This window comes from Parasteatoda tepidariorum, chromosome 2, assembly GCF_043381705.1.
Source record: "Parasteatoda tepidariorum isolate YZ-2023 chromosome 2, CAS_Ptep_4.0, whole genome shotgun sequence".
NCBI classification, from domain to species: Eukaryota; Metazoa; Arthropoda; class Arachnida; order Araneae; family Theridiidae; genus Parasteatoda; species Parasteatoda tepidariorum.
The window spans coordinates 24,489,639-24,517,582 of NC_092205.1; the positions used below are offsets into that span (position 1 = coordinate 24,489,639).

The following is a 27,944-nucleotide window of genomic DNA, read 5'->3' on the forward strand; positions in this document are numbered from 1 at the left end:
CATCTTCATCGACAGTAATAATTTTAGTAAAAGTTGTTCACGATATTGATCTAGTTTATCCTTTTAAGACCGTACCATTGCATTTATTCTATTGATTTCTTTCGAGATGAAAATAGGACTAATAAATTTAAATGTACTAAATATGAATAGGTAATTTTCGTGAACTGAGCATCTCCACACTAATTATTAACTTTATTAAAAATTACTCATGATGCTGCTCATCTTTCTTACACGGCATGGCAATATTAAAATTCTTCTGCAGGAAGTTTCACTTTGACAGTACAATCTGACATTGAGACAAAGCAATCGTCCTTGCATCTCGCGGGAGCATGTAAGATGTACGTTCTCCCAAGTTGTGATTGCACGTGACTATATGAAAACTTTATGGATATACTTTGCAATAGATTTCCTTCTGATATTTCCCATATTCGAAATTCCTAAAAGAAAAAAAATCAAAACACCGTTAGAAACTTATAACAAAATCTAAAATATTATTTAAAAAATAGTTATATGAGATCAAATACGAGTCAATGCAGCAATTTTTTATAAGGTGCCAAAGTTGCAATGGTTTTCTTTTACAAAGTCTTGGTCAATGGTTTTCTTTTACTTAATAAATCTAATCATATCTAACTATAATCCTATCACTAAATATAACATGATACATTATATCAGAAAATTTAACTTATATGTCCAGATAGCTAAAGGTAATAATGTAAAAATTATGCACAATTTGATTTAGCTTAAAAAAATACATTGAAAGCAGAGCTTCAATTGTCGAGATCAGTGAGAACTGATTGTTGAAACTAGCTAAATAGGTTAGATTAACATTACGATCGCAGCTTAAAAATAGTCTCTACAGCTTGTATTGCTCAAAGCTGTAGATTCATTGTTCATAACTGTAAACGATTTTTCATAGTTGTAAACTTCCTTTTTTTTCTAGTGGTAACAAAATGCACAATTTAATATTTATTTGATAAATGTAACTAATCAACACGACATACAGTCACAAATATACAGTTCAAATCTTAACTACCTTTTTTTAAACTAGCTGAAAATCTGTTTTGATTGACGGAATTTGATTAAACTTGGTCTTTATGTTTTATGAGCCACGTGAAAATGAGGTCCAGTTTGAAATGAAAAATTAACTGAAATTAAATAAGCAAGTGAGGAAAAACAGTGCACAAAAAGAAAAGAATTACAAACTCGAGACGTAGAAACTAATTCATTCACAGTATAGATATGTTCAATACTCATCAAAATTTCGTAAAACACAAGTTCAAACCGACCGCAGTGCTCTGGCATAAAATAACCTCAGTGGTAGACTGATCATGGGTTAGAATTCCTTGCAGTTGAGTTGATTGTGAAGGATTTTGTGGTTTTCCTTTTCATGTAACTCAAATGTGATTTAATTTATTTAAAAAGTTTTCCACTAATTTTACTCCAGAAGTTCCCTTGTCTTCTTGGTTTGGTTCAAAATTACACTGTAATGGGTTCAAAATTACACGGTAATTAGCATCGATAGACGTGATCCCAAAAATGGGTCGGTTGTTCAATGCCGGTTATAGTATAAAATAAAACACATGTTCAAACTGCATTACAACCAGTTTAACCAAAATGTGAACAGTTTAAAGATCTATTGCTGAAGCATGACCCCCTTACGCTTGCTTTCAATGCTGTGATCTTTTTTCTTTCTTTTTTAGCACTTTTTCTAGTTTTTTCAAATAACAATCTTTCTCGTTTTTTTTTTCTACTGTACAATGGAATTGCAGAAAATGCATCGATTTCCTTTATCGTGTAAGAAAAGGCCATCGGAGAATCGGAGAACACGTGAACTATTTTTTATATTGAGGATAAATTTTTTCCGTGATCTATTTATTAAACGTATATAATACGTACATGCACGTGATAATATACTTGTACGTGATACATACGAATCATACTGAGTTTCATAAACATCCGTTCTCAAAATCGATCACTACGGTTCTAAACAAGGTCTATCAACCACCCTGCATATATAACTCAAAAGTTGTGGGGAAAAAAACTTAATAGCCATATTAAAAGCGAATCACTTTTGAAATTGGAATTTCTACATAGAGCATTACATTTGACCTCGCGGTTTATATACTTCATTTAATAAATTGACCGACAAAACGGCATCAACGATGCTAAAACATTTCGTCATTTAATCTTATCCAGTCCATTAGATATTACAATTTAAAGATTTTTATTTTGGGACTTATTTCTCATAGCAGACAACAAAAGTATATATAAATAAAAAAAATTTAAGGCCAATATTGCCAATTCATAGTTTGTTATTTAGATTCCATTAAAATTGTGAGAGAAAAAATTTAACTTAGCTTCTTTAAACATAAATTTAATGAGAAGCTCGAAGTTATTCTGATGTGTAAAATGGGATTGTATTTGGTTCATTCTCATAGTGTTGTCCAATGAGGTTTTTTGTGTGGATTTGTTTCTCTAGTAACAGAAAAAATTTTTTATAAAAATTTTCTATTTGACACATTGACTGCATAAGCAGATGTTGACGACTATTTTATACGATCAATGTTTCCCTGAACGGAGAAAAAAGAATCGATACTCGATTATTTTCCCCTTACACACAGAGAGCACAAAAAGCAATGACATTAAAATATTTTTTCCTACTTTTTTTCGTAGAATTGCACATTAGATTTTAAATGGTGTCTTATAATTTATTTTTAACTCTAAACATAGACCGGGACAGCCTGGTTGTGATGGCGCTGGCTTCACGTTTGTGAGATTTCGAATCCAGCCGGTCGAAGACAGACCGGTAGTAAATGAAGACTAGTGCATGTTAAATCTGTTGGGTCACAAAGTCCTCCAGGTTCCCATAACAAATCAATACCTCTGGGGGTACTGAATTGGAGATTGATCGCTCTCTGGTTCTGGCCAAAATCACGATTTGTGGACGAATGAATAGATATATGAATGGGCTTAGCTCTATAAGCGGGCGTGACGTATGGGTGTGGCAGAAGCAAATTTTTGACCACAGATGGCGCCATTGGAAAACGAGAACAATCGCACCCTCACTGCCTTCATGGCTGACGACAACAACAACTCTTAACATATCTTACCTTTCCTTTTCCCTGTCTGGACAATGTTTTGCGGAGCACTGAGAGTTCAATGGAGCATAAATTGAGAGCCACTGCTATATAATCTTAAGAGTTATCCACTGTTAAGTTTTAGTTCATAGTTTTTTTTCACTAGTGCTCTATATATAATAGAAATTTTTTTCGATAAACACGACTTAAAACTCAACAAATTAATTGAGTATAACAATGCGATTCTATACTTACGTGATATACACATGTTTACCAGCATCCTTAGAAGAACTAACCTTTCTATTTTAGAAAAAAATTTAGTCCCTGTTAGAAATTTGTGTTCTAGCCATTCTAAAATGTAAATGTAAAGCAGTAAGTTTTCGAATATTCTTTTAAAAAAAACTTTACCACAAGTTTTCTAGTCTTTCCCAGGACGCTGGTAAGCCTAAAAACATATCATATACTCACCCCTTCTTTGCAAATCGAAATCAGAAGTTTTTCTGTAAAACACAAATCCGAAACAACGGCTCGATGACCTGTTAACTTCATGTAAGGTTTAGCTGTTTCATGCATGTTCCACATACGAACAATGAAATCTTTACTTCCGGTGACAATCAGTTTTAGAGGTAAGCTCACATCAAAACACGTAATACCCTTCAACAAATTTAAGGAATAAGATTATGAATTTATAAAATAAATCATTATGCATACAGATTTCATGATATTTTTTTTTCCATTTTCAATTTCAAATCATCAAAACAGCTCATTACAAGATTTTAATTTAAATTAAAATCTCGTAATGTGCTGTTTTTTTTCTTCATTAAAATAATCTTTTGCAATTGATTCATACTTTTATATGGGAAGGATCTTAGTTACACTCAAATGCACCAGAAATCGATCATTATTGTAGAAAAGGTTTGTTGAGTGCACCCAATAAAAAGATATTAAGATATTATTAAAAAAGATATTAAGGACTGCACTATAAGAAATTTTCGTCAAAATTGGTGGCAACTACTTTACACCAAAGTGATGTTTCACTAAATGTTCTTTTATACCACTTCCTTTAGACTACTGGGTGTAACGTAGACGCCACCATTATTTTGTAGGATCAAAATTTGTAATTACTATAAGTTACACATAAAAGTCAGTAAAGCTGTTTTTACAATACAATATACAGTAGGAATCATCAATTTAGGTTCTATGCTTACACTAATTTTTAAAATAAAATCAGCTTGTAAATTAAACATACGCATAGCACAGAAAGAATATAAAGACGAAATAGAAATGAGTACGGAGTAGAAATGGGTTATAACAAGAGGGCCTAGAGGATTCTACCCGCTAAAGACTGGTACCAACAAAAACATCCTGGGGCTGCTTTAAATCTAAAGGGAGATGGAAAATTATAGACCACCATTACCAGATTCATCAGTCGACATACTCGCACACTTTTATACTAGCAAGGACAAGGACAGAAGGAGTTTCCTCTGTGCTCCAAGTGTAATTCACACCCATCTACTTCTGTCCACTTTCTCTCCTGTTTAGAGCTAGAGAAGAGTGATCTCTTTGAAAATCCTATGCTAGTTCATGACTTGGGTGAACGGTCTTCTGGACTTGATCTAGATAAGGACTGGATCATTCGTGTCACCGGGCTCGGTAACGACTGGGCGGATCGGTTACTTCAGATCTAAACACCATAGAAATCCTACGACCAAATTTTCAGAGGAGCGCATTAACTACTTTATACCCTCTATAAGCCACATGTCATTTTCAGTACGATTCCTAATATATATATATGCTTTTTAATATACAGGGGGATTATGAAATAACATTTTCAACACATAAACCTTCTGGAGAAAGCACCATAGAAGGGAACGAAATTAAATTTTGCAAGTAGGTATCATATATGCGCTCAAAAATGATGGAATAGATGATTGGGCAGCTCCTACAGTTACAGTTACAAAATTTTAAAGTGGTAGCACTCACATTTTTTTTTCTTTGATCGAAGCGTAATCCTTACAATAAAAAAACTTAAACTTGAACAAAACTTTTTGAGCAATGGTCTTTGCCGAACGTCGCCATTTTTCGCGACCACTAACGACAAAAAATTGTGACAAAAAACTTGAAAAAGCAGATAAGAAATTATAAAGGAAATAAAAGCAAAGAAGTAATTATAAATTGCAAATTTTCGTTATGTCTTCGCTCACAAAGGATTGCATTTTGCATACGGAAATAGTAGATATTGCATTGCAACATGAGCCATGTATGTAAGAATTTGATGGATAGTACTTTTGAAACCATCTGTTTCGCGTCATCACTTCTTGTATTGAAATATTTTAAGTTTTCCACAGTAAGGCTCACGCTTGGATCAGAAAACGTATGTGTTGCCATTTGAAAATTTCGAAATTCTGTTTCTATAACTTTAACCATGAAAGCTGCGCAATCATTTATAAGATCATTCTTTTGCTCATAAATTATAATACCTATGTTTAAAATTTTATCCCGTTAACTCAAACGTTGTGCTCACCAATAGGTCGTATGCTATTTTATAATCATTCTTTATATCGTGTAAAATAAGTGCGAGCTCAGGGAATTAAGCAGTATTTACCTTTCTGTGGCGGTATACATGTCGCGAATTCTCTAGTGTCAGGTCTTGACGAACTAAGCAGTTTGCCGTGTCCAGCTTAGAAGTGGAGAAAAGTTGACCACATTCCACATATTTGATTTTATCAATAAGATCATTATGTACTTTTACCATTTTCTTACATTTGATGTAATCCCTGTGGTCTTCCAAATCCTAAAAATGTGCAAAATTTGTTCTCTTAAAAAGCCCATCTATTATTTACCATCTCGTAGTATAAAAAGAATGTATGCAAACATTTTAATAACTCAAAGTTTTTAATAATTTTACTCTTTTATATTTATACAAACTAAAAAATAAAACTAACAATAGTGAATGTTCAATATATCTACAGTAAATTGGCACCACTTTTTATTCTTTAAATTTCGTATGAACCTTGAGTTCCATATTTCATAAGATTCCAGGGAATATACGAGTATGGATAAAGCAAGGCAAATTCCGAACGAAACTGGAGTTCTTTGAACGGATCTTGAGTTCCTTAGTTTCATAAGATTCCAGGGTTATATGAGTAATGAACAAAGTATAATTCTCGGGTGAAATAAGAATGTCTTTCTTTTTTTAGTTGTGTTATGAGAAAAGAGCTATTCTTAAAAAAATTTAAGAAATCAAATCCTATGTACCCTAATTAGTACTTTGAGGATATTTTGGACCAAGTTCTTACGATAACTTTCAAATCTAGGATCAATTTTCTTTGGTCAAGGTTTTAAAATATACGATTCCCAACAAAACGTGAAGCCAAAAGAAGTCTTTGTAAAACTGCAAATGTATCATATATATTTTAATATATTGCGTAACTTGCATTAATAAATAGAAATTTGGTAGTTAGGTACTTTATTTACGTCACACTAGAGCTTCGCAATGGGCAATAGACGACGGTCTGGAAAACATTCCTGAGGATGATCCGAAGATATGCCATCGCAATTTTGATCCTCTTCAGAGAGGATCCTGAAGCGACCTACCTGAGCGTGCAATCAAGCACTTTACGGTAGAACAATTTAACGAGGACCGATACCGAACACCCTCGGCCCCTATGCAGGCTGATCAAAGTGGCCACCCACCCGCTTACTGAACGCAGCCTGTGAGGCTTGATTTTGGTGTTCTACTGAGATCAGTCCACTGCGGGAGAAAAATAGATATTAGAAAGGTCTGAATAATTAATTTGTATTTTTCTCTCTAAGTTCATAATTTAATTTTAGTTATACATAACCCAGTAATATATCGCAAATTTAGACTTTTCCGCATTATACTTATACGTTTACTTTACTTATACGTTCCACATTTCGTTATGCTATATATATTTTACGTTCCTCTTATATTACATTGTTCTTTTTATATATATTTCACATTGCTGAAAATTATTTTTTACGCTCTAATTGAAAGCAAAAAATTATTTTGGTATTATTTAATTATAAGAGAAAACATTATAAGAAAAAAAATTCCAATAGCTACTAAAAAAGCTGTTAGATTATCGAAATCATCATTGTATTCATCAAAATCATCATGAAATCCAAAAAAAGTACTTTAATTCTTTTTTATTCATATTATAAAAATTTATGAATAATTGATTTTGTGAATACGAATATTTCAATTATGAACTACTGTTTCTCTTATATCTTATAAGAGAAACAGTAGTTCACAATTGAAATATATTAGCACTTATTTAACTGTAAATAAGTGTTAATTTGAGCTATTATTCTTTGGAAGTGAGCCGTGTTCGGAAGAATTTACAGGCGTTTCATGCCATATTTTATAACCATAAACTATTAAAATGCTAATTCTAATATTTGTCGCATCTTTTGGCCTAAATTGAGAAAAAATAATGAAAAATCTATTTAATAAGACTTCAGCGTAAATGTGTTAAAAGAAGTAGTCAAAAGGTAAAAGTGGTGTTTGTGTTCGTTTTTATCCAGCTTCCAAAAAACTATTAAAAATATATTTAAATTTCAAGCATTTGGTGTTAATGGGAACTAAATTTGTTAGTATTGCAAAAAAAATTTATTTTCTTCTTTTTGAAACTGAACAATCGAGTGTTCTTTTATGTTATTTTTTTTTCCTTCTTACTTTTTTAAGCGTACCTTAAAAGATATCCTTTGCGTCCCTAGTGTGAAATTCCTTGAGAACAACATTGTACGTGGGAAGAAGAATGTAAAGACGTACACATTTCCAACATGATCCCCAACAAAAAGTTCATTCGTTGATCGAGAATTCTATAACAGAAAAATGAAATGTTAAATGTATAAATGATCAGCTAGAATTAAAAATACATTGTTAGAAAAAGCGTTTTCAAGCTTGTTTCTAAACTTGCTTGTTACGTTGAACGTGAAACTTGAAACGTTATAAACCACAACCCGTTTATAGGGCGGGTCACAATCACACAAAGGAGAAAGGACATAGAACACACAGAGAGAGAGAAACATCCCTGCTCTGAGCAGGATTCGAACCAGCGGCCGATGGCCCCGCAATCAGGCACGCTAACCACTCGGCCACCTGGTCGGCAAAATTTAAATTGTAAGGAGCGCAATTTTTCGCATCATTGTAAAGAATATAATGTCGCATTGCAAATAGTAAGTTTTGAGCAAAATCGGTTGAATAGTTCCTGAGAAATCGAATTTTAAATCTTTGACTTTTTTTAAATTCAATTTCTGAGGAACTTTTCAACCGATTTTGCTCAACATTTGTATGTTGCAATGTAAAATTACATTCTTTCAAATGCTGCAAAAAATTTTATACCTTACATTTCAAAAAAATTTCGAAACTTTTTAAATGAAATTATTAAAAAAATAATTACTTTTTGCATGAATTTATCTTTGGGTAAACAAATTTTATGATTGTGTGTAAATTTTTTTTCAATTCGCTTAAAAAGTTCTAGACATAAAACGAAATACTCAAAAAGTGAAATTAACATTAAGGGGTACAAATTTTGGAGTGCCCTACAGACCAAACTATTGGGACCATATTTCCCAGATTTTTGCTACCCCTATATTTTGGGGACAGAAATTTAATTCCATCCAAAAAAAGGCATGTTTATTCAGAATAAATATACTTTTATGTCTGATTCCGAAACTTAAAATACCGCTGTACTTATTCATTTACATCTTCAAGGTCACCCTCTCGAGCCATTAAGTTTGAGTCCTAGAACGTAAAGATCCGATCATAGATCAAAAGTTATTCTGGGTGGTCCGTTTTTTATTTTGCGCACTGTACAGTGAACGTACGTACGTACATTTTATGCACCTGTATATTTGTATATTTTACGTACATATGGTGTATTTATATACTCATGTACACACATTGTGCGTAGATATGTACAATGTACACAGTTTCTCACATACTTACATTACATGTGTGTATTTACATACTATGTACTTATGTATGTATTTACGTTCATACAATCTAGCACTGTATGTATACACGTGCATGAAATTTATGATCATGAATACATACGTGTATTTATAATATACATACAATGCATGTGGGTCTGCACATATAATGTATTTTTGAACTTAATGAGAAATTGAATTTCAAACAAGTCAGATATTTAAAATTAAATTACTCCGTAACTATTAGACTGATTTCGCTCAAGTTTTGTATTTTGCCATGTAAAAAATTATATTCTTTGAAATGACGTATAAAATCGTATACCTTACTATTCAAAGTTTTTCGATCATTAATAAATAAATAATAAAAAATAATAAATATTTAAAATTTATTTTTTGCTTGAAATTATCTTTGAATAAACGAATTTTATTCAAATTTTCCAATTCGTGTAAAAGGTCCGTTTAGATACTCAAAAATAAAACGTAGCTTTAATTTTTTATGTAGGAACCCAAAGTAACTCTTCGAAAAAGTTTTTTTACTTTAATAAAATTTATTGTTCAAACATAAAATAATGAAACTTTTTGTAGTAAATATTTAACGAAAAATAATCTCAAATGATATTTTGGAAATAGAAGGATTTTTGAACTCAAAAGACTATGTTACCTTTTCTTGAAAGTTGTTTTCAAGGCAAGTGGGTACAGTAGGAAGATCTGTAAATAAAAAGAACTACATTGTCACAGATAAGATTTCAAGCCATATTTCAGTTACCTATTTAGAAAATTGTAGTATGATTGATATCGATTAAAACCAGATCTTGCGTCTTCGTTTAACGGGCATAAGGTTAGATTTTATCTACAATTAACCTTCTACAATTAGTAAATAAAAAACCTTGTGAAACTCTATTGTTTTAAAATATTAGCGTTTCGATTTTTTAACAATTTTAAAATAAATAAATCAACCGAATGAAGGAATCTATAATTTCAAATATCATTTTCAAATATTTCCTTTAACAATGCAATTTCAAATTAGTCATTTTAGCCATCAATTTTACATTAGTCAATTAATCATTATAATTCACTATTAGTTTTCAAATATTTTTTTTTAACAATTCAACTATAAATGAGTCGTTTATGGTATACGAGCGAATATATCGTTTCAAATAATTTTCAACAATACAACTATTAATTTGTCTCTTTATAGTTATGCGACCGAATGTATTGTTTCATAGATTTTTTAACTATCGCTATCAAATTATCTTTTTTTAAAATATTTTTTAGTAATGCAACTATAAATTAGTTTCTTTAGGTATGCGAACTGAATCTAAAAGTTTACTTTAGCCGTTCATAAAATAAAATTCAAAAAATTTCGTGTTAAAATTTGCCGTAAATAATATCATTCTGCAAAAAAGGTAAATGTTGCACTGCAATATGGTGCACGATAGCTAAATTTAAAATATTTCCTGAAATTTTAACACTTGATGAATTATGTATGAATTTTACTATATTTTTGTTCGATTTGATCATTTTTAACAACATAGTAAATAAATTATTTTTTTTTTGTTTTTACCAACTAACACAATAAAAAGTACGAATAATTGTTAACTAGTAAAAGTTATTTTATTTGTTAACATAATAAACATATAACAGGGCCGAGATAACCTGATTGAACGGGCGCTGGACTCACACTTGCTAAAACGGAAATTCGAATCCAGCAGGCCGAAGACTCCCCGTATAGTAAATGGCGACTGGTGAACGTTAAATTTGTCGGGTCACAATGTCCTCCATATTCCCATAGCAAATTATTGACTATGGGAGTACTTTCAAATAAAAATCAAACAGAATAAGTGTTTATATTTTCTTCACGTGTTTAACTTGAACCCTTTTACAGTGTAAAATTTAGTTTTTGTATACATGATAATATTTTAATGCCAATTTAAGTCAAATTGGCAACGGGTTTTTAAAAAAGTCTTATAATAAAATGTATACTCTAAATGCAACATGTTGTATTTAGAGTATACATTTTATTATAAAACTTTTTTTCTCTTTTTAATAAAAAATCGTTGCCAATTCGACTTTTGCTACAACCGTTTATAGGGGGACCCATTCATACACCCATTCATTCATCCACATATCGCAATGTTGACCTAAACCAGAGAACTGTAAAAGTATCTCTGTAAAAGAGTCAGAATCTGTAAAAGTATAGCAGTGTGAAAAACATCGACAAACAATCTGAGGCCTGCTGGTTGTTGCTTTAAACCAAATTTACATGTAGCTCAATTATGAAGTGTCTTAAAATTATTTATAACACAAGTGAATTACGGTATATTAGTAAGTTCAAGCTTATATTTATTTAAATTTTTGATAACTCATAAACTTTCTAATAAACAATTTTTAAGGAAAAACAGAAATAGAAATTATTTGTAACATTCAGGGGATCCCCAGAAATGTTAGGGACCTAGGCTAGAGCCTCTCTGGCTTTATAATAAACCAGGCACTATCGACAAACTCTCGCTGTTTCGCACTCTATTGTAAACAGCAATATACAAACAATATCGGAAGTATATCGAAATTTTTGTTAGCGAAAATGAAAAATAATTCACCTATGAAGTGAATGCGCATGAATTTGGATTAATTATTCTTAATTATCGATGTTTAAATATAACTACCTTTACTACTATAAACCTTTAATGTGTTTGAACGCTTGGTTTGACGATAACTTGAAATAAAGTGTTTCTTTGCACAATTTTTAAGTTGTTTAATTCAAAATTCGGAGCACTGTTACATCACAGTTTTTTCAGTTTACGAAACACCATGTGTATACATACCAACAACTCTAAAAGTTTCCCAATGAGCTGATGGCGCTGCATGCATGAAATGCAAGGTTCTGTTGGTAGTTGCTAGACAGTAGTGTTGGCTAGCTTCCAAATAAGAAGCATCTGTGACAGTGAATGCGTTGCGTCTTGTTTTTAGGCAAGAGAACTGTTGTTTCTGAAAACTGGAACACAAATCCCATCTGACACATTGTTCCTTTCGAAGATTTAGATTGCGAAATACAACGGTACCTTTCTGAAAGAAAAGAGAAAATCACAAAAAATTTACAAGGCTATGAAGTTGGGCATCTTTAGTCGTTAACTCCGAATTGAGTCGGCTGTTTAACACCGGTTGAAAAGTAAAACCATAATGATTCGAAAGCATAACCTTAAAAATACTAATTAATTAGCGCAGTCGATATCCTAAGTTTCAAAATCAAATGCAAAAGCGTACTTTCTTTCTAAATAAACATACCTTTTTTTTCCGACGGATTTGGAATTCTGACTCTCAAATGTGGAGGGTAGTAGGAATCTGGAAAATATGGTAAGGGAAACGATCGGAAATTTGGATCCCTTTATATAAAATTTCCTAGTTGCATATTTCAAAATATCTTGAAAACTTTCTAAGCAGAACAAAAAAGTTTGCGCATAATTATAAAGTTCATTTATTCAAAGATAATTCCCTGCAATAAATAATTTTTAACGATTATTCATTAATAACAGTTTTAAAATTTTAAATTGTTAGGTATACAACCGTTAACATTATTTTAATAAATGTAATTTTATGTGTGCAAAAAAAAATTGCCGGCAATATGTCAAATAGTTTTTGAATAAACAAACTTTTAAGAAAAATCGTATTTTTGAAATTTGATTAAAAAAGAGTTATTCGACCGATTTCTCTCCATTCCTCCAGAACTAATGAAGCTAATCAAAATCTTTCTGCAGACAAATATAACACTTATTTATTTAAAGATATTTCCGTAAGAAAATTATTCTTTTATAATTATTTATTATTCTTTATTTAACTTACTTACTTAAGAAAAATTTGAATTGTAAGGAATTTGAAAAAAAATTTAAATTGTTAGAAATTTTGAATTATAAGGAATACAAATTTTTATACCAATTTATAATTTTAAAAGGTAAAATGCAAAATATGATAAAAATAGACTAAAGGAAGAATGTACAACTAAAAGGAAGATCTTCAAAAAAAATGAAAAATTAAATTAAAAAAAATTCAAAATACGTCTTCTTTGAAATGGCGAAATACAAAACAAGCAAAAAATTTCAGTTTAAGTACACTAACTTTCGACTGCTCCCCAATCTAAATTATTGGAGCTATGTTTTCCAGATTGCACCAACTGTAAAATATTATAAGGGCCAAAAATCCAAATTAGTAGAAAAAAAATAATTATCATGCAAAGAAACGCCGTTTTAGTATCTGATTTTTAGTTTGAAATATAGTCTCCTCTAATTAGCATATGTTAATTAGCATTAGCATATTAGGCCTTCGAACCATTAGATTATCGGTACTAGAGGGCAGGGCATTACAGTCCATTCTAATTGTGAGATTCATTCAATTTCAATCATAATCTTCAAAAATAAATAAGTAAAATAAATGCATAAAAGATTAAAATTACCCATAAGAAAAAATGCAGTACTTCGGTGCAACTTTATTCTGAACACAGCTAAAAATACATGTTCAAGGAAATGGACGCAGCCAAAATTGCGTGTTTAAGAAAATAGCAGTAGCTTGAAATACATGTTCAAGAAAATGGACACAGCTAGTGTTTATGAAAACATCTCCCTTCCCCCTTTAAAATTTAGCTCTCCTTTCTTGGAGAAAACCCGTGGGAAATACCACACACAGGCTCAAAATATAAACTACAAATAAAGAATTGTCTTTTGAGAGTCAGGACGTAAGGTTCAGACGCAATCATTTTGATTACCCGTAGCAACGACGAAATCCACCAGAACACCTAGCTATTACGAACTTAACGGCACAAGGTCTCGAGTCACCCCAAAATAATGAGCATCACAAACTACCTCAATGAAGAAAAATAGTTGAGACTGATCGAGAGCTTTTTTTTCCTTCTCTGAAAGGCATTTACATCGCAGAAATTCAAAATTACATTAAGTGGTATTATCAAAACTACATCGAAATGAACAAAAATATTGAATGGAAAATTAAATTAAATTACGATCGAAAATAAAATGTATGTGGTCAAAAAAAATACCCTCCGAAATTTATCAATATCTTTCTATCAAGGTAATTGTTCCTTGCGTTTCGTCTTTTTGATTAGTATTGTCATTGTTTTCTACTGTGCCTTCTTATGGAAGTGTCCAAATATGGTGTATATCAGTTACAAATTCGAGATTTTCATATAGATGATATAAGGGCAGTTTTCAAAAGGTGAAAAGAAAAAATTATTGATTTTAAGTAGGATAATTACATGATAATATTAAGATAAAACGATTATACTGTGTTATAAGCTATATTATACTCTTATTTCATACTGTGGCAAAATTTTTTAGAAAAAAGCAATTCAGTGTCTTTATACCTGTTCGAATAAGAAACGTAGAAAACAACACTCTCATTTTAGCAAAAAACTGATTAAGGTAAGTACTTTAAACTTATTTATCAAGTCTTAATTTTCTTTTTATTTAAGTATTATCTTATATTTTATGAAATATTTATGCAACAGTACACCATTTTACGTTAAATATTACGTTGTCCAAAAGATGTAACACGCTCAAAGCTGATATTGTTTTTCACATAACTTTATCGTTTAAGATAAATTGATGCTCTAAAATTCGACGAAAAATTAATTATAGTATTCATTTTATTCAAACGGCATCATATGTATAAATAAAAAAATATTTAGTGCACATATGATAATGGCATTTAGAATTAGCTGCTGTTAGTGTTATTATTCCTACGTTTTGAGGAAGTGCCCATAAAGTTATTATAAGTATCAATTTTATTTAAATAGAAAAGTATACTGTATGAGTAGTGAATATTTAGTGCACATATCATAATGGAATTCAGAATTAGCTGCTGTTAGTGTCATTATTCCGAGGCTTTGAAAAAGTGCCCATAAAATTATTATAAGTGTCACTTTTATTTAAATAGAAAAGTATACTGTATAAGTAGTGAATATTTAGTGCACATATCGTAATGGAATTCAGAATTAGCTGCTGTTAGTGTTATTATTCCCATGCTTTGAGGAAGTGCCCATAAAGTTATTATAAGTGTCAATTTTATTTAAATAGAAAAGTATACTGTATAAGTAGTGAATATTCAGTGCACATATCGTAATGGAATTCAGAATTAGCTGCTGTTAGTGTTATTATTCCCATGCTTTGAGGAAGTGCCCATAAAGTTATTATAAGTGTCAATTTTATTTAAATAGAAAAGTATACTGTATAAGTAGTGAATATTCAGTGCACATATCGTAATGGAATTCAGAATTAGCTGCTGTTAGTGTTATTATTCCCATGCTTTGAGGAAGTGCCCATAAAGTTATTATAAGTGTCAATTTTATTTAAATAGAAAAGTATACTGTATAAGTAGTGAATATTCAGTGCACATATCGTAATGGAATTCAGAATTAGCTGCTGTTAGTGTTATTATTCCCATGCTTTGAGGAAGTGCCCATAAAGTTATTATAAGTGTCAATTTTATTTAAATAGAAAAGTATACTGTATAAGTAGTGAATATTCAGTGCACATATCGTAATGGAATTCAGAATTAGCTGCTGTTAGTGTTATTATTCCCATGCTTTGAGGAAGTGCCCATAAAGTTATTATAAGTGTCAATTTTATTTAAATAGAAAAGTATACTGTATAAGTAGTGAATATTCAGTGCACATATCGTAATGGAATTCAGAATTAGCTGCTGTTAGTGTTATTATTCCCATGCTTTGAGGAAGTGCCCATAAAGTTATTATAAGTGTCAATTTTATTTAAATAGAAAAGTATACTGTATAAGTAGTGAATATTCAGTGCACATATCGTAATGGAATTCAGAATTAGCTGCTGTTAGTGTTATTATTCCCATGCTTTGAGGAAGTGCCCATAAAGTTATTATAAGTGTCAATTTTATTTAAATAGAAAAGTATACTGTATAAGTAGTGAATATTCAGTGCACATATCGTAATGGAATTCAGAATTAGCTGCTGTTAGTGTTATTATTCCCATGCTTTGAGGAAGTGCCCATAAAGTTATTATAAGTGTCAATTTTATTTAAATAGAAAAGTATACTGTATAAGTAGTGAATATTCAGTGCACATATCGTAATGGAATTCAGAATTAGCTGCTGTTAGTGTTATTATTCCCATGCTTTGAGGAAGTGCCCATAAAGTTATTATAAGTGTCAATTTTATTTAAATAGAAAAGTATACTGTATAAGTAGTGAATATTCAGTGCACATATCGTAATGGAATTCAGAATTAGCTGCTGTTAGTGTTATTATTCCCATGCTTTGAGGAAGTGCCCATAAAGTTATTATAAGTGTCAATTTTATTTAAATAGAAAAGTATACTGTATAAGTAGTGAATATTTAGTGCTCATATCGTAATGGAATTCAGAATTAGCTGCTGTTAGTGTTGTGGCGTAACTACCACTACGATTATTAAACATCAATTAACTGGTATATAAGACATGCTAACTTGATTCAATCGAGGTACCTTTTGATAGATGAAGATTGGCATTGTCGATTACTCCTCCCCCCCCCACATTGGTGACCCAGACGTGATATGATCACGCCTATCTTGACAGTAACGCCCACTTCGATGGATGGTCCACATTGAACAGTTGACTTGCTACTTGTGACTGCGACATTATCCACCTCCTCACGCTGTTGCTACTCAGTCTCGTCTCGATCATACACAACGACAGCCTGCATACACTCGACTGCTAATGGCAACCCAGGAGCGACTACGACCGTGAAGTTAATACACCTCTCACATTCAGCACTAAAGAAACCAGGTGACCTTAATCCAGCTCTCCCGGTCTTTCACTAGTACAGCAACTAGTGGTATCCGTTCATCGGATTCTATCCCTGATAAAATTCTGGTGGGAGAGTAATGTGGCGTAACTACTACGGTTAATAAACATCAATTCACTGGTATATAAGACATGCTAACTTGATTCAATCTTGAGGTATCTTTTGATAGATGAAGATTGGCATTGTCGATAACTCCTCCCCCCACAGTGTTATTATTCCCACGCTTTGAAAAAGTGCCCATAAAGTTATTATAAGTGTCAATTTTATTTAAATAAAAAAGCATATTGTAGTAGTGAATATTTAGTTCATATGTCATAATGGAATTCAGAATTACCTGCTGTTAGTGTTATTATTCCCACGTTTTGATGAGTATTTATAAGTAATCAGTGAAAAGTATTGTAATCGATAATTTTGCTCACCTGTCCAACAAACAGCAAAGAGCCCAGGTCTTGTAAATCTAATATCTTCACTATTCGTTCTGACTGAGCAATAAAAAATAAAGAAAAAATGTTATTAAATCGAATCATATACCATGACAAGGTTGAATATACTTGCATATTAAATCCTGATATTAGCAAAAGGTTTCATTAAATATCAATATTAAAACAGTTACAATTTTTATTAATAAACTCTTTTGTCAAGTGAAATTCAATTAATTTCGTTTTAACTTCGATATAAAGTAAATCCATAAGAAATTTTGTAAAATTATGTACTATTTTTTTAAATACTATTTTTTTCTATGCTCCGGAAATAATAAGGGTTAAGGCACTTTTAAAGAGGAGATAAAATTGTTTCTAAACCCATTAATGCCTGGCAAACAAAAGTGGCCTTAATATGAAAAATAAGCAACAAAAAAAATGGTAGCAAAAAAGGCTTTGGTTTTCCCAATGGTAGCTTTGTTTTCCCAACTATATACTATTCTTTGGGCAAATCTTTTTGTTAACTTCTACTTTACATTTAAAAATGTACTGTATCTAGATTTCAAAATCAAATATAAATATTTTTACACGTAATATATTGCGATTGATAGAGCTATCTGGTTTCTTTGAAATAAATCATAATATTAAAACACAGGAACTGCACTATTTCCTTCATTTTAAAAAAAGGACAGTTATGTTAATAAAGCGCTTGGCATAAATGGGTTAATATGCCAAAAATATTACTTATATATTAATAAACTTCTTTAAAGAATTACAAACACTTTGAACTATTGTACAAAGGATAAAGATTAAAATATTGTATGATAAATTTATCTAATAGTTTTCTCTCTGTTTTTCGTGTTACAAGCACTTTTCTCCAAATTGTGTTTGAAATATATTTTAAATCAAAACTCAATTTAGTCAATATTTCCGTTTTTAAGAAACATAATGCTTTTTAGTTCTTCATTTTTTTGTCAGCACTTCTTTCCTTAAATTTTAAACTTCATTTAGGGTGCATAATTTATGCTTATAATTAGTTTGCCCTGAAATTCTCAGATGACGTGCCATTTTTTCATAAATACGGGTTCATTACCTCGTCAGTAAATGGGTACAGGAGTTTAATATTATAGGATGTCCCAAAAATTCGCGAAAGAAGTTTGAAAAAAATCGGATTTTCAATACAGAATAGGGTAAGTATACAGTATAGGATTATGCATGAAATAGCATATGGGATAGGAGATCACGGTTTTTGTATTACGCATTCTTTTGTCGACATTCTCAATCACCATTTTGTGTACAATGAACTCAAAATTAGGATTGAGATTACAGCGCTCATTTCTCTTTTTCTTTCAAGGCTTAAGTAATTATGTGCTTACTGGTACAAGCATTATGCATTTTTTTAAAATTACAAATAATTAAAGAGCTTTTTTTGGTCAATTATGATCACTAAAATATAAAATTAAACAACAGTAATATTTGTAAATAGAATAGCATCGCAAAGGTTATGAGATTTTTCCACCGTCTGCACATTTCCTCTCTCCGTAACCATGAAATCGGTAAATCTTACTTTTTTCCCTTCGATAGTTCATTACATCAGTAAGACGTTGAAGCATACTTGCATGGTGAGTGGCATGGCATGACATGCTGACAAAAGTGATTTGTCAAAACCATGGAAATGAAGACGTCAAAAGTATCATAAGAGGAAAGATCTCCTAACATTGAGACTCCTGTTTTATTTATAAAAAGTATTGCAAATGACTTAACAAGGCTTTAAAGAATTCTCAACAATAAAAATGCGTCTGTTCATCGCGTAGAGCTTCATTTTTATTAACCTTGATTTGTCAGCTGATTTTTTTCCGTCAGAAACCTTTCATTGCACACCTATAATTTGCGCTCATAATTTTCATTGACTATTACTCTAAAATCATCGATTCCCTGTAATATTTTAAGCATGGCCTATGAACAAAAATTTAATGTATCTTGTCCCAAATGACCTTAGGATTGTCAGGATAGAACAAAAATATCATACTTTCATGCCCAAAAAGTACTTGTGAGCAAAATTTATTCTTACTTTTCCTGACTGAAGACGGACTTGATGGCTTTCCATATATTGAGGAGGAACATTAATACCTGAAATAATTCTTCATAAAAGTAATTAAAAAATACTACATTCATAGAAATTTTTCAAAATCACTAGGGTAAGCCAACCAGTGAAGGAACACTACCCAGTGAAGGAACATTTCATATATATTGATTGAAAATAAGATTTTGAAAATTTTGGTAACAATAGCTTACTGCCAAACAATAGGAAGTCATCTACCAATGTTTTGGATTACCTGGTCAAATAGACTTCTCTGGAAAAAGTTTTGAATTTGTTATTATCTCTGCAACACCTTGTTTCCTTGAAAAAATTCTAAAATGAGTGTTTGTATTTATATGTTTGAAGTGGAATTAATAGCATGTAATAGTTTTATTTTTCTCACTATGAAACAGAGAATTCGAAATATAATTATTGAAGTTAAGTTTTATTTATTTTAAGCATCATAGCATAAGCAAGTACTGAGATAAGGGGGTGTTTATTTACTGAATTACCAAACGATAAAAAACCAGTAAAGGAACAAGTGTTCTTTTACTGGGTTTTTTCTAAGCTAATGAAAATAAAAGATAAACTTTAATTTTCTTGTACCTTTAATGATGCTCCGCATCAAAAGTACGTTAAAAATACGAAAAACAACTTCTAACTAGTGAGGGAACAGGCGTGTTCCTTTACTGGGTATAGATTTCCCAGTGAATGAGCAATATGTGTTAATATGTTGACACTTAAATTTTAAATTCATGATTACAATAAAAAGTTTACATTTTCCAAGTATTTATATGTTTTTATTTCGAGAATAGGCTTGATTTTAAATATTTGTATGCTTATAAATTCATAAAGAGCATTAAAAAATAACCAAAATTAAGTGTTCCTTTACTGGGTGTTCCTTCACTGGTTAGAGCTGTTCCTTTTGGTCTTCTTACTACTTGTTATTTGAACCTCCAAAACGTTAAAACAATATTATGTAAGCTCCCTACAATTTTTTTACATAATTTGCAATTAGTAACAAATATGTTGACACTGTCATTTAACTGAAATTACGAATTTGAAATTAATATGATTTTTTAAGTGGCAAGTGAAGCTTAAGTGTTCCTTCACTGGTTAGTTTACCCTAGTAAAAAAATTTTTTTAGTATTGATTTTGGGCGCATTTTGTTTAATGTTAAGGAAGGAAAAAAATATTTATAATTTTTATCACACTTACAAAAAAAAGCATTCAATGAAAAAAAATTAAAATTTTAGATTAATTTTTAAACCTGGGTGCTCAACAGGTCATTTTTATCAAAATAAGCTCAATTTTTGTTTGATTTATAATTGTTAAAAAAAAACCTGATTGATCAATTGCAAAAAATATTTTTTTTTAGTCAGTACATATCTTAACATTCGAATGGACAAATAGTAGAGAAAACGATTAAGAACAATAAGCTGAATTTAAAGAATTGTAAGAGCAAAATTTATTCTTACTTTTCCTGGCTGAAGACAGACTTGATGGCTTTCCATATATTGAGGAGGAACATTAACACCTGAAATAGTTCTTCATAAAAGTAATTAAAAATTACTACATTCATAGAAATTTTTCAAAATTACTAGTACATTTTTTTTTAAATATTGATTTTGGACGCATTTTGTTTAATGTTAAGGAAGGAAAAAAAGATTTATAATTTTTATCACACTTACAAAAAAAAAGCATTCAATGAAAAACAATTAAAATTTCAGATTAATTTTTAAACCTGGGTGCTCAACAGATCATTTTTATCAAAATAAGCTCAATTTTTGTTTGATTTATAATTGTTAAAAAAAAAACCTGATTGATCAATTGCAAAAAATATTTTTTTTAGTCAGTACATATCTTAACATTCGAATGGACAAATAGAAGAGAAAACGATTAAGGACAATAAACTGCGAGTTTTTCCAAATGTAAACTTTTTGCATCAAAATGTTCCGTAGTAAGTCATTTCGTAATCAAGTTTCAATTAGAAGAGGGCACAATTGAAACTTCTTATTTTCCTATAAAAATCCTAGCGTTTTTTTTTACCAACAACGTCTCTTTAAAGCGCTTTCCTGATTGCGATTAGATCTGACTTATCATTATACTGTTTTAAGTCCATCAAATAGTCTAAATCTGTGTTTCTCATTAGATAATAATTCTATTACTAATATAGATACGTGAAACTTATGTACCATAGAAGCTTATAAACTAAATTTTCAGATTGATTAGTTAGAGATAACAATTGATTAAGTTACAGAAAAGTGAAAAAAGTAATCAAACAGCGAAATTTCTTAACCATAAAGTAAATAATTTCGTAATATAACTCATGGTTAGTATAAATAACTGGGTTGTCGAAGAGTTATTTCCTTTTTTCCTCATGAAAATTAAAGACGATTTCCTTATGGTGAATAAACATTGTATCGAATTTTGTATTATTTTCCATATTTCTGGCAGTAGCATGATTCCTGTCTCATAAAATTGTTTTCTTTACTGACAGAGAAACTGATCCTGGTAATTTGAGATAAAGGTATTACCATCTAAGCATTTTTGTAGAGACCCGAAAAATATTGTAGGCAGCCTATTTTTCGTCCCCAGTGACGATGCACTTCAAAAATGGATATTTTTCTTGACGTTCGCGAAGCAAATCATAGACGTTTATGGCGAGTATACGTCTTCCTCAGTTTAAACTGGGTAGTGCGTCTTCATATATTATAATCGAGATTTTACAAACCAATTTTGGCACTGGCGTACTATCAATACATCTTCTCCATACGCAATAATAAATATTTTTCTATATTTATTCTATATTATATTTATTCACGCAAACATTGTTTTTTAAAATTATAGGATTGTAAATATCAATTTAAAGAAATTTATAAAATCTTACTTTAACAATATTAGCTGCTCTTCTTGAGATATTGTATGCTATTAAGAAAGTTCTATTTCCTTAAACTCTCAAACCGTAAAACAGATGTAAAGAGATGTTTTCCATTGGTTGCTAGGTTACCTTTGGTAAAACACGTTGATAAATTTTATCTTAATTTTCGATTCCAGAAAATGAAATTCTTCTTAACTTGAAACCCTTTTGTTCTTTTAATTATAAATATTATTTTCGCTTACAGGTGAAAGCTTACAGGTTAGTTATTGTAAATATTTTCTTCGCTTACAAAAAGAGGGAATCGAATATCTGTTCTCTGAATGCATCTTTGTTTATAGAATATATTTATTAAAGTAAAATTCAAGATAAAGATATGTCATAGTTTAAACTAATTAAGAATTCTTTTAAAAATTCAAAAATAACTAGATACGTCTTCGATTTTTAGCATTTTAATGCTCGTTTTCATAGTTAGAACAGTTAAATTTTGGATTAACTCCCTTAAAATAAATTTCGGATTCTAATTTTAAAGTACAAGCAATAAGCTTCTTGGTGTTCTTTTTCAATGGCGCTCTTTTTTTTATTGGAGTGCCTTTTTTTTTCTTGGTACCAATTTCATTAACCATATTACGAACCAAGCTAAAAAAAGGATTAAAAGGATTATATATTAAGAATTTTCATTCCAAAGTGATTTGATACGCTATAACTTTTCTCACCGATAAAAAAATAAATTTATTATAATTTTATTATATATTATTAGAGACGTTGCATATTTAAAGTTAAATTTTCCAGGAACTATTCGACGGATTTCTTGTATTTTACCACAACCCTCTTTGTAACAATGTAAAAATTCGTATACCTTACAATTCAAAAATTTTTAATTAATATTAAATAAAATAACAAATAATAATAAATGCTTATTAAAAAAAATTTTATGCGTAAAATTATTTTTAAATTAACAAATTTCTTAATTGTGAGCGAAAGTTTTCGATGTACATATAAAGTTCTCGCGATACAACGAAATACAGAAAAAGTAAGGCAAAATACCAAAAAAGAACATTTTCGTTTATTTGTCTGCGCATTGTACAGTGCGCATCCAAAACTCAAAAAAAAAAAAAAAAAAAATTCAACTTCATTCAAAAATCTTCGAAACAAAGCTATTTTCGTGAATTTTCTCAGTCAAAATCAAATTGTACAAACATTGAATGAACCACAAAGGTATATAGAGGAGGCTTGTGTGGACATGGGGCTAAAGTGAACATCTTGAATAACTAATTTATTGGTCAAATCTCCTCAGTGACATATTTGCAACACTTACATAATCACATCATGAATACTTTAGTAGAAATTTATAGAAAAAGAGTTTTTAAAGAATGATTCTGCAAATTTTCTATTTTTAGAAGATAATAATATGCTCGAAATGATATTGTTCTTTTTATATACTTTAATATTAGCTTTTGCTCCTTATAATTCCACTTAATCAGATTACGCATAAAAAAACACAAATCCGATCATTTGCCCCAACAATGCCCCTACTCGGTTTTCCCGACTGCTCATTTGCCAGACAGGTACATTTGCCCGACAGTTTATTTTCCAGACATGTACAGTGCACCAAAGAAAAAAAAAACGAACCACCCTGAATAGCTTTGATCTAATGATCGAATCTTCACATTTTCGAGCTCAATCTTAATTTTTCGAGGGGTAACTTCAAATATCCTAATGTGTGCAAAAGATATTTTACTCTGTAGTTCAAAAAAATGTTTAGTAAATACCTATCTACTATTTTTTATTATTTTATTTAATAACAGTCAAAATTTTTTGAATTGTAAGGTATACAATATTTTACGTCATTTCAAAGTATGCAATTTTACATGGTGAATTAAAGAATGGAATTTTAAGTACCCTGGAAATGGAATTTTAAGAAGACAATTAAAATTCGGTTTCTCGGGAACTAATGTACCTATTCTGTTCAAATTTTGTATTTTGCCATATAAAATTACATATTTAAAATTATACAACGAAATGAATACCTTACTATCCAAAATGTTTTCGACTATTATTAAATTAAATAATAAAAAATATTAAATATTTACTGAAGTTTAATTTTTGAATTATCTTTGGATAAATAAATTTTATTGTGTGCACAAATTTTTCAGTTCGCGTACGAAAATCTCATCTATGGCGAAATACGCAAAAATTAAAATTAGAGGGTCCAAACTTTGGATCGCTGTACTGATCAAACAATGGGGACCGTATTTCCCAGATTGCAGCTACCCCCTATATTTTGGGGGTCGGAAATACTAATCAGTTGAAAAAAAGGTATATTTATTCAGAGAAAGTAAATTTTTGTGTCCGATTCTATAGTTTAAAATATCGTCTGCACTAATTAATTGGGATATTTGAAGCTACTCCTGGAAACCTTAAACATTCAGGGAACATGATGTTACCCCCCCCCCTCTCCCCCGAAACATTAATATTGAGGGCTAGAAGGTGAAGATCCGATCATTAGATCAAAAATTATTCAGAGTCATCCATTTTTTTTTTTTTTAATTGTACTGTTTTCATTTGTTTGACAAATTATTTTCCCATGAGTGTGTTTGCTCGACAGGGCTGGCTTATATGGAAAATGAGAAAAAAATATTATTTGTTGCCAGCTCCTTTACCTTTAAAATAAGGCTGGACTACTAATGACAAAAAAGAGCAAGCGATATTTAATGATTGTGTTTATAGTAATTGTTTATGTTGTAAACCTTTCCCTCTGCTTTTTAAAGGACTTGGGACCTTCCAGAACTTTTAGTTAGCTCTGGGTAGCATTAAAAGGTTGTTTTTTTTGTTCTTTCCGCTTTTTTTTTTTTTTTTTTTTTTTTTTTTTTTTTTTTTTTTTTTTTTTTTTGTCTTTATTTCTTTGCTTTTTTTGTATTCCATTCTCTTTTTTTAATTCTTCCTGTATTTTAATTTTTTTATTCTTTTTTTTCTAATTTCCTTTTTTTCTAATTTCCTGTATTTTTCTAATTTTTTTTTTAGTCTGTTTTTTTTTCTTCTTTTTTTTCAATTTTTTTTCTCGATTTGGTAATAATTTTTATTTACCATTTTGCTTTTTAATTACCATGGTTTCGCTTTTATTCGACCATTATTTTTTAATACTAATTTGAGTACCTTTATCGTTTCAATTTGTATCATAAAATTTTATATTAATGCAAAATTGCAAAACAATAGTACAGATCTGTCTACATATTATTTTTGATTTTTATTAATTTTTCAATATGCAATATAGTTCTCAAGAGAAGAGAAATTGCCGACATTACTACTTCACACATTATAATTAAAAAGCGGAAAAAATATCAAATTCTTTAATAATTCGTAACAAAGTTCCAAAAAGCAATCCAAACATAATCCACAATCAAATTCGTAAATCCAAAATCCAGTCCATAATTCCGACTTGTTTAACAGATATCCATCCTTTAAAACAAACACTAATGGTCCTTTTTATTTGATTTTTTCTTCCTCTTGAATAAGTTCTTGAAAAATGATCGAACTCTAAACTTCTTAGTGTTCTTTTTCAAGATCTTATCTGTTTTACTTTTATCACCAATTTCATTAACCACTTCATGTACCATGCTAAAAAGATAATTAAAAACATTGAGAATTATGAATTTTCCTTCCAAAGCGATTTGATGTGCTATATTTTTTCTCACTAATAAAAAATAAATTTATAATTGTATTGTATTTTGTTAAAGAATTTGTACATTTAAAATTTGATTTCTCAGAAACTACTCAACAGATTTCATACAAATTTTGTATTTTGCCATCCAAAAGTACAATCTTTAAAATCATACAAACATTTGTTTTTGTTATATAATGTGCTTATTTGTAATGTATTTGTATTCAAAATTTTTTCTACGATTATTCAACAAAACAATAAATAATTATTAAAAATTACTTTTTGAATAGAATATTTAAGTAAACGAATTTTATAAATGGATGCAAAATTTTTTTAATTCATTAAAATGTTTCTCGAAAAATGGCAAAATACAAAAAGTACTAAAATTAATATTAAGGGTGCAGACCATCCAAACGATTGGTACCACATTTCCCACACTGCTGCTACCATTGAATTTTAAATGGTCAGAAATCTGAATCCGCCGTAATTAAACGTATATTTATCCAGAGATAGTGCATTTTCTTACTTGATTTCTTATTTTGAATTTGATTAAATAGCTTATTTTAAGTCAATCCCCGAAATATTAAGATTGAGACCTAGTATGTGAAGATCCGATGATTAGACAAAAATTTAAGGGTTTTTCTTTTTGCACAATATCACCAATAAATAATAAAACTAAGGAGAAACAAAAACATTATCGAAAACTAACGACTCCCAACTGAGGAAGATGATAATGAAAAAGTCACAATCTGTTTGAGTGCCTGGAGAAAAAAGGAGAAGCAGTAAAACTAAATTTAGAAATAATTCAAAGATTCATCCAGCAAACTGTTTTTAATGATTTCAGCGCCATCTATTGCGTTGAAATGCTATAAATTTCGGTAGAAATTCTGTCGCTTTTTTTCTTTTTTTCAACTTTTCGGGATCACTGATGTACCAATTTATTTAACACCTTTTTTGGCTAATATTTAAAAAAATATGTTAAGGTCGGCAATTACAGAACACCCTTTACACATTTTCGCACAGGAAAAATGACGTTTTAAAAGACAATTTATTGTAAATAAAAAAGAAATGTAAATTTCAAAAATTTACAAATCTTTCTAGATTACGTTTCAAAGAAAAATAGTGATGCGAAAATTAATAAACAAGAGAATTACAAAAACTTGAAAAATATTTTTTAAATATTTTTAGCTTTTAAAATTACCTTTCTAAATATAGATCAAATTTTAAAATAAACTTTTTGAGATTTTGAAGATGCTGAATGGGAGAAAATACATATTTTATATCCATCTATAAATGAAATATATTCATGCAAAAAAAATGCATATATTTATTGTAATTTTTTGCATTGTTATTTAAAATTAATCATCATGGATATTTCTATACGTTGATATGAATTAAGATAAGATTAATTTCGTGAAAAATTATTTTTGTATATTATGAATCTGTTACAAAGTACTAAGTTTTAAAAAAGTCTATTCGAAGCATTAAAAACAAATTTTAAGTACCTCATTTTCATCTCCGATTTATCATTGGATACCTTTTCTTCCATCAAATCTGAAGAACAACGGCCATCCACTTTCACATAACCAGAGTCACGTTCTTCATCATTTTCCTCAACATTAAACATTCCATTCATATCTTCCGCTAATGACTCGTATGACGATCCTCTATAGAGTCGTTTAATTCTTTTGTACTCCCGAAAAATATAATCGGTGTTTGTCAGTTTGTACATCAACTCTTCGTCATAACTTTCATCACTCATTTGAACAACAGATTCACATTTGGAATCCAAATCCCCATCATACTCAAGAGATTCGCTAGATAGAATCTTTTTTGGGAGATGTTCAAGTTCCGTCGTCATTTCAGAAGGTGCAAATGAAATATGCATATTTGGAAGACTTTGAGATCTTATATATTCACCAGGCTTCCTCTCATAAGAAAGTTCGTCTTCCGATTCTTCATCAATTTTACAACCTTCCTCAACAATATACTTGTTGGCAAGACGACGGAGTCTAGAATACCATTCGCCATAATCAATTTGGACCATTCGATCTTGCTG

The 27,944-nt window shown here is 30.0% G+C and overlaps 1 protein-coding gene across 1 annotated transcript; it reads right to left on the reverse strand.

The window, feature by feature from the left end:
- Window positions 1-173: 173 nt before the first annotated feature.
- Window positions 174-27,932, reverse strand: LOC122271556 (WD repeat-containing protein on Y chromosome-like). Its single transcript, XM_071187936.1, has 9 exons — window positions 27,391-27,932; window positions 20,825-20,894; window positions 17,267-17,329; window positions 11,858-12,098; window positions 9,697-9,743; window positions 7,791-7,922; window positions 5,683-5,871; window positions 3,546-3,731; window positions 174-437 (listed from the first exon to the last, which is right to left on the reverse strand). The coding sequence occupies exons 1-9, from the start codon at window positions 27,930-27,932 to the stop codon at window positions 246-248; spliced, it is 1,662 nt and encodes a 553-aa protein (XP_071044037.1). The 3' UTR covers window positions 174-245.
- Window positions 27,933-27,944: the final 12 nt, after the last annotated feature.